At 51.3% G+C, this 15,695-nt stretch overlaps 1 protein-coding gene across 1 annotated transcript; it reads right to left on the reverse strand.

The window, feature by feature from the left end:
• Positions 1–3,757: 3,757 nt before the first annotated feature.
• Positions 3,758–9,578, reverse strand: LOC137423265 (uncharacterized). Its single transcript, XM_068110217.2, has 5 exons — positions 6,712–9,578; positions 6,409–6,581; positions 5,813–6,276; positions 4,963–5,577; positions 3,758–4,824 (listed from the first exon to the last, which is right to left on the reverse strand). The coding sequence occupies exons 1-5, from the start codon at positions 9,285–9,287 to the stop codon at positions 3,976–3,978; spliced, it is 4,677 nt and encodes a 1,558-aa protein (XP_067966318.2). The 5' UTR covers positions 9,288–9,578; the 3' UTR covers positions 3,758–3,975.
• Positions 9,579–15,695: the final 6,117 nt, after the last annotated feature.

Here is a 15,695-nt window from a genome sequence, read left to right on the forward strand (position 1 = left end):
GAGGAATTCCAACAGTGTGTCCATGAGGACATTAAAGTACATCTGGAGGAAAGGAAAGTACCAAAGTTGTATGAGGCGGCTACCATGGCAGATGACTATGCCTTAACACACAGGATGAGGTTCCATAAACCTAACTTCCCGCCTAGAGTTCACACGGAGGGTTATGATACATCTGGTGCGGAGAACGAAGATTCAGGGGGGCGGCCTCGAGATGACTATGAGGACCACTCTGATACTATGACTTCTAGAAATCAGAAGACAACAGGTCCAAGGCAGACTTATCCTCCGGGGGGCTCGAGGCAGACCACGAGGTTCTCCTCCGGGCCTACTTGCGCTTTTTGCCATCAACCTGGACACTTGATGTCCCACGGTTATGCCTTGGGAAAGGAAAATCAGGAGTGGAGTTCGACTAGTACAACTCCGAATGCAATGGTAAGTGTGAGAAATCGCCCTCAAAAGGGTTACCGGCCATTTATTTCAAAGGGGTTTGTGTCACTGGATGGAGACCCGACTACCCGGAAACCTGTTAGGGTATTGAGGGACACCGGAGCACACCAATCTTTAATGCTTGAAGGCATCTTGCCATTGTCAGAGGAGACAGCAACTGGTGATAGTGTTCGTTTACAGGGTATTGGTGGCTGTGTTAGAGCTCCACTTCGTGCCATCCAGTTGGAGTCCAATGTGGTGTCAGGACCGGTCACCGTAGGTTTACAAGCCACTCTTCCTGTAGAGGGAGTATCTGTTGTTATCGGGAATGATTTGGCCGGTGGTCAAGTTTATGGTAACCCGAGGGTTGTTAAAAAGCCCAGGAGGGAAAATAACACCACACCAGTTAGGGATGGCAACAAATTTAGCAAGTTATTTGTAGGTGGACTGAACTTCAAAACAAAGGAAGATGTTCTGGAGTCTGCCTTCAGCAAATATGGACCGCTTTTGAAAGTGTTGCTGATAAAAGACAGGGAGACACAAAAGTCAAGGGGGTTTGGCTTTGTCACGTTTGAAAACTCAAAGGACGCCAGAGATGCAGAAAAGGATCTGAATAGCAAGGAGTTGGAGGGTCGGACCATAACAGTAGGGAAGGCATTTCATAGGTCTCGTGGGAGGTACAGAAGAGGACCACGGAGTAGTAGTTTTGGTGGTGGCCGCAATCGATATTATTATGTAGGCTCCCAGAGATACGGCAGCTCCCGGAGGAAGGATTGTCAAAGTAGTGGCCGAGAAGGAGACCACTATTCATGGGACTTCAGTGACAAGCGTTTGCACCATAATTATTATGGAAGTTTGGAGAAGTTGAAGCACTGAATGCTGCGGAGCCGCCGAGCCAAGATTCCTACACGGACTAACCGTGAACTCCACGTTCCTAAAGGCGTCCATGTAGTGAACTTTCCTGCACAGACTAACCGTGAACTCCGCGTTCCTGAAGGCGTCCATGTAGTGAATACCCCCAGGCTTCACCACCAACCATCATGGAACCTGGCTTTCAGCTCGGCCTCCCGGGAAAAGTGCTGTAGTTTTGCTTGACTTGGGATTTTGGATTACTCCCCCTTAACCTTCATTCAAAAGAAACGAAAAGTAAAATCAGAGGGGGATAAGATGGAGTTTGGCTTTGCAGGAGTTCAACTTGGAAATTGAGCACGTAAAGGGCAGGGACAATGTTGTTGCTGATGCTTTTTCCAGAGTGAATTAACTTTGGAAATCTCTGTGGGTTGTGTGAAATTTTGTTGCTTTATTTTTGAGATGTAGATAATTGTTGCCCACGGGAATTGATGATTTGGATTGTGAATTTACTTTTGTTTTTAAAAAGTTTGCATGCAAAGAAAGTTTTCGCTGTGTTCAAACTTTCTTTCTTGAGGGGGGTGGGAAGTGTTACAGATTCGTCACTTCCGCTGGGGTGGTTTTCACCCACTGGACATGTTTCTGATATTATGTATTATTATTAGTTTCACAAGGTTTATTATTCACGAACGGTTATCAAAAGTTAAAAAGGATAGCTGTAAGTGAAACAGGAAACCGAAGGAGAAGACAATGAGGTGAAGAGGAAGAAGCAGTGCGAACCAAGTTGGAGAGGACGCGTGACGTCAGCGTTCCATAACGAGCCAGGTTTACCGACAGCCGCGAGGGGATTTTGAGTTCCTGGAAGGTACATCCGGCGATAAGAATATTCGCTGGAGTGGAGAAATCTGCGTTGACAGATTTGGGGCGCTGAGATTTAAACGAATCCTTGCCTTGTCGCATCGGCTCAAGCCAGAGCCGTCGGCCATTTTGAACCCCGTGCTTCGGACACCTGTGAACGTTTGCTTCATGTCATCTTCACCCCCAACATCCTACAGTCTGTCGGGGATGAGTGGGTGCGACCACTTCGTCTCCAATTACGTTGCGGTTTGCTGAGGGGGCGGTGAAGGTGCGCCTCTGGAGGGCGCCGTTGTACAGTTTGGCGGGAAGAGCACCCTTGCCCACTGTACACGCTTCGGATATCGACCGGAGAGCGAGATTCAGGCTTCGACTGGATTTCGTTCCATCGACCGCTGGAGGCGATTCCCATTCGCCTTGGGAAAAGACATAGAGACATTGAGGAGTGTCCGTTCATTTGCTGGCAGAGCAGTGAGTCACTTGACTTTATATAAGATATATGTAGAGTGCACTCTTAATGGCCATCTGTTATCCCGTTATTCCTGTGTGTGATTTCTAACACAATTTTGTTCATTTATAATCATTGGTGTGGTTTCACTATTGATTTTCAACACAGGGTAACATACTTTTTCTGCCGGGGATCATCTCGGGGTTCGGAGGTTACCGAGACCAGGAGATTGGAGAGGACTCCGTAACACCTTCAATTTCTGATATTTTGCCATCGCCATATGCAGATTCGCCACGGACCTACGATCGATGTTTCTGTGCGTGAACATACCCATTTGTTTGCGAACAGGTACGTTTTTCATGGAAGTCCTTCACGAACTTGCTGTCCATGTCTGACGTGCGACTGAAGGTGCTACAGGAATGTGGAATTTATTGGTTTCATGCTTTAGCATTCGCCATATCTGCATTGCCTGTTTGCTTCTGGCCTCCCACCCGTGCGTAGCACGGGTATCTCTCTATTACCCTAAATATCTTACGATAATTCACCAAATGTCTGTTTGTCTGTCCGTTCGAAGGTACCGTAAAAACTGCTGAACCGATCGCAAATATATTTTCGGTGGGTAATCCTGGGATCCCAGGAATAAAATAGGCTATTTAGTTTTCCCAATTTCAGCTTTAGTCTCCAGAATTCTCAGGTTTGGACTCCCGCAAAACATTCGCGTTTGCATGACGTTAATTGTGACGTCTTCTTACATCGAGCAACGGTACCCGCCCTATGGGCGGGGCTTCAATTGGGAGGCCCAAATGAAAAGGCTAAATATTGGAAATTGAAGTCTTTTTTTCTTTTAAACAATTTATATAAACATCCGTCATGTGGAAACGTCATGCGGGAGCAATAGTCTAGTAGGAAGACTAGGTCCCCCTGCACCCCCCGGAGATATACTTCTAATCAGTGTTTCTAGATTGGAAAAAATGTGTAGAAAATGACTAGCTATGGCCCCAAGCTGAAAAAATGTCCCACATACCATTTTTATGCAAATTACTGCTGCCATTATCAAAAAAACGATTTTTGACATATCTCAGCCAATATTGCAGATAATTGAAAAAATAAGGTGTCTAGACTCATGTTTTGACGGGTGTAGATCATGATAGAACTATTCATAACAAGATCACCTGTGTCTATGGTTTGCTAGTATGCTAATTAGTGCTTTATTTACAAAATAATCACAGTTTTACGAAATAATAGACTCATATTAAGGTCCGTCTACACAGACGTTAACACAAAGTTTTATTTTTCTAAATATTACAACTGTCAAAATAGTCCTAGCACTCAATGTGACCACTCTTCTCTTGCTTGTTTTAGATAAACATCATTAGCATTAGTGATTCTACACTGAGTCAGTCATCATCATTTTCATCGAAATCGTCAGAGTCAAACTCTTCTTCTCCTTCCTCTTCCTCCTCCTCTTCGTGCTCTCCTGTGTTCAGAAGATCCACCAGTGAGGTTGGTAGGATGGGACCACTGGACCACATTGGTTTCAACAGTCCTTCATCAGTCCTTATCCATCCTTGCTCCTCATAAGGTTTTGGCTTTTCGATGATAGGTTGATCGGCTCTTTTGTACAATGCTACGCGGTGGTTCACACGCTGGATGTGCGGCTTCAGGGCAGACTGGCATGGAGGAAGGCGAGCCAGATCAACCTTGGACTTGGATGTGAGGGTCTTGTCCTCTCCCACCATTTTTCGTAGCAGCTTGGCACGGACAATGTCCACTGATGACTCGCGACTCTGGCCGTACATCACACAGGTGAATTTTTCTAACTGCCTCTCCACCTCAGGGTTGGCATCCCAGTTGTCACCCAGTTCACCGAATGCCCTGTGAAACCTGGGATTCTTCTCCAGCTTTTTCAAGGGCCCGACTTTTCCCTTCCCTTTGAAGGCACTGGTGCAGTCTTCTCCGCTGAACACATAGTACCCCAGGAGAGTGGCACAGTAGTCCTCTCCCAGGGATTCTGCCAGCTCAGAGACGTTGACAAGTTGGCGATGCTTCCCTGACCCTGTATCCAGGTACACCGTCAGCTTGATGTTGTGGGCATGGTGGAGCAGGATCAGGAGGATGTCTGTGTCCGGTGTTCTGACTACAGCGTTCTTGTATCCGATGGTAGCAGCATGATGGAGGTACAGAACCACCCTGGTATCAGTCTCTTCCTGGTTGCTGTAGATCGTGGGGAGTTCACGTACCTCGACCTGAAACACAAAAAGGCACCGCATTTCAATCACCAGTCACTGCCAGTTTCAGATCTAGACAAACATCACAGGTAATCACCTTTTTTTCAGGAAAAATTACAAATTGAATCGCCATTCACGAAGGGCTTTCAATTTTACCTTGCCATTCGTTGAGGCAAGTTGGTGGGCCTTCCCCTCCACGATCAGCACAGCCATCTCTGTTCTCTCCAGCCTGGTAGCTGCCTCTTGTCCACTCCACACTTTCAGAAGAAGCTGGCACATCTGCTTTTTGTTGTCGTCATTTGCAAGGAACATTTTGAAGTCATATGGCTTCCTGGTTGCTGGTCCAGCCAGAATGATCTTCTCTGAGCTGCCCCGCCTCAGCCTTTCCTGCGCTTTGATTGACTCAGGATGGTAACTGTCAGTGGAGAACAGAAAGTGCTGCTTGGCCACCATCTGATCAAGCACCTGCAAGCATATCTCACCACATGTTGGGGGAAGGTTGGCAAGGGTATGCAGCAGCGCCATTCCATCCTGGATGAACAGGGCATCCTTGGGGTATTGCAGATCTTGTGGTGTGGTGTCCTCTAAAAGGTAGTGCAGAATGGAGGCTTTGTTGGTTTTGCAGAAGAACCCATCTGGTGTCCCAAGGCTAGGAGGCACTGGCATCAGGAAGTACTTCATGAGTTCTCCCAGGTCTAATGGCTCATCTTGACTCTGAGACTTGACAAGGAGCAGGAATGCAAGGTTGCTTTGCTCCTGATACTGGATGACCTGGAATGATAAATGGTGATTGGTTGATATGTACTACAGGAAGGACTACAGGTGAAAATTATTCATGTGCTATAAATTGGCATATTTACAATCTTTACATTGTTCATTGATGTGCACTGTCTTTAATAAACAAATTTGGAGTTCAATCTTGTATCTCAATATAGCATGTACAGGACGCCATTTAAAAATACAACATAAAATACAAAAGCACTTGGGTATTGGATTACATCCTTACCTTGCCCTGTGAGGATGTTAGTGTGATCTTCTTGTTACTAGCCTCCATGGTCTTGAGTTTCTTTCTCTTGATTGGGTTGAAGAAGCTCTCAGGTTCTCCGCTTTCCAGGCGCCTGATGAAGTCAGCTTTCGCAGCTTTCCCCACAGCTTCTGCTTGTAACACATCCATCTCAACATCCATGGGGACGGGAGCACCAGAGGCCAGGCAGTAGAGTTTGTCCTTATCAATGATGGTGAACGGATTGGTGAAGTTCTTGATAGTAGTTAGGGTTCGCTGAACGGCCTCCTCGCCTTTTCTGATCTCTGCCTTCTCTAGTTCACGATGTCTCCCTGCTCTTGGGCAGTCTGGGTCATCGATGAGATCCACCATCTCAAGGGTCTTTTCATAGAACTGTGCCCGTGCTGTGGTTGTTCGGCACCATCTCTGGTATGCCCCAAACTGACTGTACAGGCCAGCAAAGCCACCTGAAAAGTGAACATATTTTAATTGCATAACCCAATCATTAAAAGGGAAATGTTTTGTAAGAGCAGTTTACATCATATAAAGCTGGTTTCTACAGTTTCAAATGTATAATGTACTGAAAGAAAATGATGTACCTGATGATTTAGCAAAGCGCATGAACGTTTCTTCCATTGTCTTGTCGACAGCACTGAGTGCCCCTGGTATCATCGAGCGAGCCACTGCGATTGCACCCATAGTAAGCAGGTCCTTGGCCCCTGGGTGCGTGCTTTCCAGATTTGTCAGGTGGACTTCCAGCCAAGTCAGATATCTGTAAAGTACAGAGAGGGAAATACTGTAGACATTTATTGGAATAGCTCCTCTCATAATACATGAACCCAAGTATCAATTAAAATCTACTCAGTGATGGTTATACATTTTACCATGTATGCTACACAAACCTGGAGTAGTTGTGTCCGTCAAAGGCGAAGAAGATATCTGCCATCTCTCCGTTACACTTGTGAAACAGCTGGAGGTTGTTGGTCTTCACAGAGTGGAGGAGCATGAAGACAAGATGGCAGTGGGTAATGAACGACATCCAGAAGGCAGCTGTCTTCCCCAGGTGGCCCTTGCGCACCTTTTCCTCAAAGGCATGGTACTTTTTGATGAGGAGTAGAGTTGAGGGGTCTTTGAGGGCTTCATCGAGGTGCTCTCGGTTGCAAGACTGGGTCATTCTGAGAAGCACAGCAGGGTCAGAGATCATGATGTTCTCCTCCTCAGTGAATCTCTCCATCAACAGCCTCTCCATTGCCTCACACACTGTTTTGAGGCAAAAGAGGGACTTTGCGTAGGCCTTTCCACTGAGAACACCTTTGAGAGATCCACTTGTTACTAGTTGTGCCTCAAAGAGAATCTCTGCATATCCAGAACCACGCATCTTGTGTCCAGTGAGCATCCCGATGTAGTTCATGGATGTGTGGAAGGGTCCAATCGTTACTACATGACTAGCAAATTCATTTGGCCAGCGCCAGATGATGGGAAGGGCTTTCATGCAGACACCCAGATCAAATGTATTCAGGACCCATCTCTGACCCACCTCAGCAGTTGCTGCCTCGGAACGCTTCAGTAGCTCACGAACAACTGCGTTGTCTGTGATCGGTTGGTGGATAGGCGTGCAGTAGTCGACTGTTGATTTGCTGGGTGGGGGAGAACCAGTTGCAGAGGTGAAACCCCCTAGCCCAGGCACAGGCTGCAGGCCACAGCTTCCGATGTATCTGATGAAGAGCCAGATGTAGTACTCTTGCATCGTAGTGGCATAGACTGTGTCATTCTCTGCTGGCGGTGTGAATGATGAGCCTTCAGGGAACTTCGGGCCAACGCGAGTAAAGTGCAAGGGTGGGAGAGTTTTTGGTGTGTCGACCTTCAGGCTACGCTGTTGTGACCTATTGATGGTAGGTAGCATTCGGTCCTTGCTGCTCTCGAACCCGGGCTTGACCTCCTGCACCATGATTCCTCCAGCACTGTTTACAATGTTGCTGCCGTGCACACTGGTAGTGGTTTTATTCAAGTTGTCCCACTCACAGTGGAATACAAGGTTGCCCTCTCCTGTCACAATTTGTGGTGTACGATAAGTTGAGACTTCATCCAGGACCTTGGCGAGAGCAGTTTCCAACTCCAAGGCGAAATCGTAGCTCTCAGAGTGTCCAAGCCTGTGTAGTATTGTGGTGAGCTGTTTGCTTCGGAACAGGTGCCTTACAGTCACACAGAGGAGAATGTGCTTTGGTAACTTCCATTTTCCATCTGACACTGCACGGCACAGATCTTGTCCAATGGAGAAGACCAGACGCTTCACCTTTTCTGTCTCGATGCCCTCCTTGCCAGTCATTAGCACGCTGAGAAAGCGGACAAGGTCTGGAGGTAGGATGTCTTCAGGATTGAGCTCCATGTCTTCAGCTGTTGGTGGCCATGGTTGGTCTTTACACTCTCTGAAAGCCTGTAGAATACCCTGGCGAAGTTGGAGGGCAACATTTTGGTTCTTGTTTGTGCTTCCGAGTGTGAATGCTCGTGCGAGAGCATTGGAAACTGTTATGTTTGAGCTGTGCACAAGCCAGAAAGAAATGACATCACATTTGTCATGATCAACCTTCGTGAAGTGGATATGCTCCTTGATTGGGTCATTCTGTAGGCGTTTCAGTAGTTTCTCTGACCGATAATTTGAGTTCTCATATCCATTCAGTTTCAGTTCCTCGACATAGAGCAAGCGCAAGGAAGAAAGCTGTAGAACTTTATTCTGCTGGATGACCTGGGTTTGAATGTGTTCCAGTACTGAGTTGAATGCCTTTTCATGGGCGGCTGACATGCAAGCCTGCTCCTTTGGTGCTTCGGCTCTGTGAATCGCACGCTCATAGTTGTAGAATGCTGTGCGGAAAGCTTTAAAACATGACGGATGGTGTTTGGCCTCACATGCAAAGAGGTCTTTGTTTTTCACCTTTCGATGGAGTCGATAGAGACCCATTTTCTCAGCCCGTGTTTCGATTTGCTCCCATGCATTTTCTTTGTTTTTAAAGGATGGGAAGGTTGTAGGCCTCTCAGTATTGCGATGAGCATCTTTGGTCTCAACTTTCTCACAAAATATACACTCTGGCGGGAAGATGGGTTCAGCAGAACCTCCTGGTTTACGAGGAGAGTGATGCCATGATGAGGTTGATGGCCCTGGTTCTGTATCATCTCCCAGACGATGAAAGTGGCGGACAAAGTGCTTATAACACTTGCTGTGATATCCTACTCTTTCTAGGTCATCAGGAAGAGTTGCCGGGATCTGATCACATACTGATTGCATACGACATGGGGAGTCATGCGGTTGGTTGAGACGTCTATCCCGGATCTTTTGAAGCAGTTGCAGTTTTTCTGAAGCAGATCCTTTAATTTTACGGAGGGGCGTGAAATCCCCATGATCAGACATGGATGGTACATGAAGGATGCATGTAGGAGGAGAGCTTTGGGCTGCAGGTTCTACACTCCGTTTTCTTTTGGGCATGCTTGCTGTCGATGTCTACCATCACTGTTAAATGACAAATAAGAAATCACGAATGATGTTAAAAGTGCCTGTGAAAGGAGGCTCTGAGTTTTCAGTGAGGTAACAGAGGTTCTGAGTCATGTTCTACACTAGGGTACTTTTTAGCTGACTAAACCATGTTTAGTGGCATCAAAAGTGCTAATAGCTAAAACATCTAAATTCTTCCACACTAACGTTAGCTATCTAGGCCAATGAAACATTGTGCTAAGTTACTGTAGCTAGCTCAGCTGTCGTGCCTCTTTCTGGTTCAATTCATATACAGAAGTCAACAGATATGTCTCATGTTTGGCATTAACAAAAGTTTAAGTTACACCGACATTAGGAACATACTGTACATAGATGAGGCTAGCTTTAACGTTAGCTAACATGGTGCTAGCTGGCTCAGCTGTTATTCTGCCTGTTTATGATTTCATGCAGAAACTGAAGTCAAGAGTGTGAGTAACATTATAGTTAGCATCTTACCTGGCTAGATTGGAGGATGAATACCAAGAACAACACACAGATGGAATGGAAGACTGAACTTTCAACTGAGGTATTCAATAACATCAACGTTACCAATTGATACGAGCGCGCGACATTACCAATTGATACGAGCGCGCGAGCGCGCATGTTACATGGATGGAAATGTAAAATGGCAGCTATAGCAGCACTAATTTGGATCTCTAGTCTGTCATTTCTGCACTGTGATTGGATAACATAAAAAAATATGTTTGGGAGTTAACAGCAGGAGTTGGTAGATTTTACGTGGGCTGGGTGAGAAACCTTTAAATAAGCAAGTGAAAATCTCTCGCAATACAAAGTCAATGGTGGGAAGAAAAGTTGAGTGGTACCAATGTTACTGCCAATGTCCCGCCCCTATGCAAGACTCAGGAGCATCTTGTTGACATTTAACCTTGAAAATACCTGGGTTTAGACCCCTTATGTACCATGTTAAGTTATCTGCAGTATTAACGTATCCTTATCATTTGTAAAACTGATTATTTTGTAATTACAGCATTAATATGCATACTAGTATACCATAGACACATGTAATCATGTTATGAATAGTTCTATCATGATCTATGCCCTTCAAAACATGGGTCTAGACACCTTCATTTTTCAATTATCTGCAATATTGGCTGAGATATGTCAAAAATCGTTTTTTTGATAATGGCAACAGTAATTTGCATAAAAATGGTATGTGGGACATGTTTTCAGCTTGGGGCCATAGCTAGTCATTTTCTACACATTATTTCCAATCTAGAAACACTGATTAGAAGTATATCTCCAGGGGGTGCAGGGGGACCTAATCTTCCTACTAGACTACAAGTATTAGCAGGATGTGGCAGTGTGGGAGTCCACGTTTGCACCGATCGCTGCACCGTGTGTCACACAAACGGCTGCACCGATCGCTGCACTGTGTGCCGCACAAACGACTGCACCGATCGCTGCACAGCTGCATCGATCAGATGTTGCATGAAGGAGGATCTGCACTTCGGCATGAAGGAGGATCAGATCTAACAGATCGCTGTCTCCATCGATCTTGCCAAGGCCGTAACACCTATCGGCTCAAAATCCTTTTAACTGTTGATTTGGTACAGTTACACGTATCGGGAATTTGGTGCACGTATCGGGAGTACATACGACATGGCGATTGTGAACACGATTATCGATCATGATTCACCATCACGATCATCACGATCATAGTGTATCGATTGTAGCAGCTACCGCTGGGTTTTCACAATCGCCTTGCACCTATCAAGGACGCGGAGCGATCACCATGCCGGGCTTGTCCAGGACGCCCGGGCAGGCCCGCGCTCAACTTGCCAGGCCTCGGTCGGGACGCCCGGGCAGGCTCGCCCTCAACTTGCCAGGCCGCAGCCAGGACGCTGGGCCACGCCCCCTCTCGCCTTTCCTGGGCAAACGCTCCGGGATAATATGTATATATATTGCTGCCCGATAAACGGGCTTTTCAGAGTGCCTGAGTGTTTGGTTTGATTAAAGCAACTCGGATGAATTCCAGCTTTTTGTCGCGTCCATTCTTCCGATCGACGTGGGAGCCCCAGCTCCTTCATTGGTGACCTACCGACATGGACACGGCAGTCGCCCTTAAACTGCCTACCTTCTGGGAGGCTCACGCGGCGGTTTGGTTCGCACAGGCGGATTCCCTGTTCGCCCTGCGAGGCATCACGGCCGACAACACCCGCTTCCACCATGTGGTAGCAGCGCTCGGTTCGGCCACCGCGGCCCGTGCCCTGAGCCTCCTCGAGAGCCCGCCAGCCGCTGACAAATACGGCGCGATTAAGAAGCTTCTCCTCGACGCTTTCGCCCTCCCATCGGCGGAACGCGCACGGCGCCTGCTCGACCTGCCCGAGCTCGGCGACACGCGCCCTTCCGAGCGAATGGACTACATGCTTTCACTGCTCGGCGAGCACTCTCCGGCATTCCTGTTCCGGGAGCTGTTCCTCCGTCAGCTGCCTAACCCGGTACGCCTCGCCCTGGCAAGCACGACGATCACAGATCCCCGGGCCCTTGCCAGAGAAGCCGACAAGATCTCCGCCGCAGGTCAGCGCATCGCAGCGGCGACATGGGACCCACCGCCATCCGACACAACACCCATGGCGCCCGAGCACCCGGCACGGTCGACGACCGAACTGCCGACGCAATTGGCAGCCGCTACACCGAGCCGACCACCTCCAGCACGACGACCGGGGCCTCCACCTGACCAAGCGTGGTGTTACTATCATGCCAGGTTCGGACAGAAGGCCCGGACATGCTGACCCCCGTGCACCTTCGGCAGGCCGGGAAACGGCCGGGCCGGCGTTCATTACCAGCCATGAGTGCCGGCCACACGGGCAACTTACTGTTCATCACGGATAAAGCGTCCGGACGGCGCTTCCTGTGCGACATCGGCGCCCAACTGAGCGTCATACCCGCCTCTGACCAGGACAGGCAGTCCGCGGTTTGCGGCCCCTCCTTGGTTGCGGCCAATGGATCGACCATCCGCACCTTCGGCCCGCGCAACGTCACCCTCTGCTTCGGCGGCCAATGCTTTGCTAGGACGTTTGTAACCGCAAACGTGCCCATGGCTCTGCTAGGCGCCGACTTCCTCTGCGCACACGGACTGCTGGTGGACGTCCAACGGCGTCGTTTAATCAACGCCGAAACCTTCAGCTCCCTGGTATGCACATTGAGCAGCTCCGCGCCGACCGAGCTGGCATGCGCCGTCCCGTCGGCGAACGAGTTTGCTCGCCTGCTCACGGAGTTCCCGGCCCTCACGCGGCCGACGTTTTCGGCCGTCGCAGTACGGCATGGGATCGAGCACCACATACCAACCACGGGCCCGCCGGTCTACGCCAGGGCCCGCCGCCTCGACCCAGCCAAGCTCGCCGTGGCGAAGGCCGAATTCGACGCGTTGGAGCACCTCAGCATCGTGCGGCGCTCCGATAGCGCGTGGGCCTCGCCACTGCACATCGTGCCAAAGCCGGGGGGTGGATGGCGCCCGTGTGGTGACTACCGCCGTCTCAATGATGCTACCACCCCCGACAGGTACCCGATACCGCATATCCAAGACTTCTCCGCCCGTCTGGCGGGACGGGTCATTTTTTCGAAAATTGATCTCATACGGGGATATCACCAGGTACCTGTCAGGGCGGCCGACGTCCCTAAAACGGCAGTCATCACGCCGTTCGGCTTATTCGAATTCTTGCGGATGCCGTTTGGTCTCAAGAACGCGGCTCAGGCGTTCCAGCGCTTGATGGACGGCGTGCTGCGTGACCTGCCATTCCTTTTCGTTTACCTGGACGACATCCTCGTCGCCAGCACGTCCCGGGCCGAGCACCTCCTCCACCTCCGAACACTGTTCGGGCGCCTCAGCGAGCACGGCCGCATCGTCAACCCGGCCAAATGCCACTTCGGCACGACGGCCGTTGATTTTTTGGGCCACCACATCACCAAGAACGGGGCCGTGCCGCTGCCAACCAAGGTCGAGGCCATCACCACGTTCCCGCGTCCCCGCACCATAAAGGCCCTGCAGGAATTCCTGGGAATGGTGAATTTTTATCACCGTTTCGTGCCCTGCGCTGCTCAACTCATGCGGCCCCTCTACGAAGCCCTCCGGGGCAAGCCGGCCAAGCACGACATCGCCTGGTCTGCAGCAATGGATGCGGCCTTCCAAAGCTCAAAGCGGGCCCTCGCCGACGCAACACTGCTCGCTCACCCGGTGCTCAACGCTCCCATCGCCCTCACCACGGATGCCTCCGACTACGCGGTGGGCGCCGTACATGAGCAATGGGTGAACGGGGTTTGGCAACCACTCGCTTTTTTCAGCCGGCAGCTCCGGCCGAACGAGCTCAAATACAGCACGTTTGACCGGGAGCTCCTCGGTCTACACCTGGCCGTCCGCCATTTCCGCCACCTCCTGGAGGGCCGACCTTTCACGGCGTTCGTCGACCACAAGCCGTTGGTTTACGCCATGGGCAAGGTCACGGAGCCGTGGTCGGCCCGCCAACAGCGCCACCTCTCCGCCGTGTCGGAGTTTACCATGGACATCCGGCACGTCGCCGGCAAAAACAACGCCGTGGCCGACTGTCTTTCCCGGGCCAGCGCGAACGCGGTCCACCTGGGCGTGGACTTTGCGCTTATGGCGGCGGACCAAACCACCGACACCATGGTGCAAGCCCTCCGGGCGGCAGACACGGGCCTCCGCCTGGCCGACATCCCCTTCGCGGACACTGTCCTGCTCTGCGACGTCTCCCAAGGCCAGCCTCGCCCCATCGTGCCCGTCACCTGGCAACGCCGCATCTTCGCCTCCCTCCACGGCCTTTCCCACCCGGACCGGAAAGCTTCCCAGAAGCTGGTGTCGGCGCGATTCGTCTGGCACGGCCTTCGTCGGGACGTCCGCGATTGGACCAGCACCTGCACGGCCTGCCAACGGGCCAAGGTCCACCGACACACCCAGGCCCCGCTGGCACCTTTCACCGTGCCCGAACGACGTTTCAACCACGTCAACGTGGATCTGGTGGGCCCCCTCCCCCCGTCACGGGGGTTCACACACCTGCTCACCATTGTGGACAGGACCACCAGGTGGCCGGAGGCCGTTCCCCTCGTCTCCACCACCACCGCCGACGTGGCGCAGGCTTTCATCGCCACCTGGGTCGCCCGCTTCGGCGCACCGGCGGACATCTCGTCAGACCGCGGACCACAGTTCACCTCCGAGCTGTGGGTCGCGGTCGCCCGCAACCTGGGGGTCAAGCTCCACCATACTACGGCCTACCACCCCCAAGCAAACGGGTTGTGCGAGCGATTCCACCGCTCCATGAAGGCCGCGCTCATGGCCGGCCTTCAAGACGGCGGTTGGGCCGACCGGCTGCCGTGGGTCCTTTTGGGCCTCCGCACGGCCCCCAAGGAGGACCTCCAGGCATCCACCGCCGAGCTGGTCTATGGCCAGGCGCTATGCGTCCCGGGCGAATTCGTGCCCGACGCTACCAGTCCCTGGTCCGCAGCTCACCAGCGCTCGGACCTCCAGGAGGCCGCCCAACGGTTTGCCCCCATGCCAACATCCCACCACGGTGACCCCCAGTCCTACATCCCCCCAGCACTTCGCACAGTGGAGTATGTTTTTGTGCGTCACTAAGCACATCAGGGGCCACACCGGCCGCTGTACGATGGGCCCTTCCGGGTGCTGCGACGGGATGACAAGTCGTTCGTCATCGACATCGGCGGCAGGTCAGACCGGATTGCGGTGGACCGCCTCAAGCTGGCGCATGTGGACGTCGACCACCCACCACGGGTGGCCCTTCCGCCGCGGCGAGGCCGCCCCCCGTCCACGGTGCCCCCCACTCGACCGCCCACCACCATACCGGACCCCCTCCCACAACCCGCCAGGGGTCGCTTCGGCCGGGTCATCAGGACCCCCCTCAAATTGACCCTGCCGGTGCAAGTCGATTCTGGGGGGACGTGTGTAGCGGCTACCGCTGGGTTTTCACGATCGCCTTGCACCTATCAAGGACGCGGAGCGATCACCATGCCGGGCTCGTCCAGGACGCCCGGGCAGGCTCGCCCTCAACTTGCCAGGCCACAGCCAGGACGCTGGGCCACGCCCCCTCTCGCCTTTCCTGGGCAAACGCTCCGGGATAATATTGTTACAGACGCGGTTTTAGATGTTAGTTTACCGAGCGGTTTGGTATTACCGCGTCCGCACAGTTACTCCCCGATTAGAACCCTATCCCGCCCGATTCCACTCGACGTTGACCAAGTCGCACTATGCTAAATCAATGAAGGAAAGGACACAACGGCTGGGATAAATGCAACGACACAAGGGGTACAGTTCTCAAGACCTCCGGAGGAGGATATAATATTGGTGATGCAGAAACGGGTAGACTACACGGA

This window comes from Myxine glutinosa, chromosome 1 (genome assembly GCF_964187855.1).
Source record: "Myxine glutinosa chromosome 1, kmMyxGlut1.1, whole genome shotgun sequence".
Classification (NCBI taxonomy): domain Eukaryota; kingdom Metazoa; phylum Chordata; class Myxini; order Myxiniformes; family Myxinidae; genus Myxine; species Myxine glutinosa.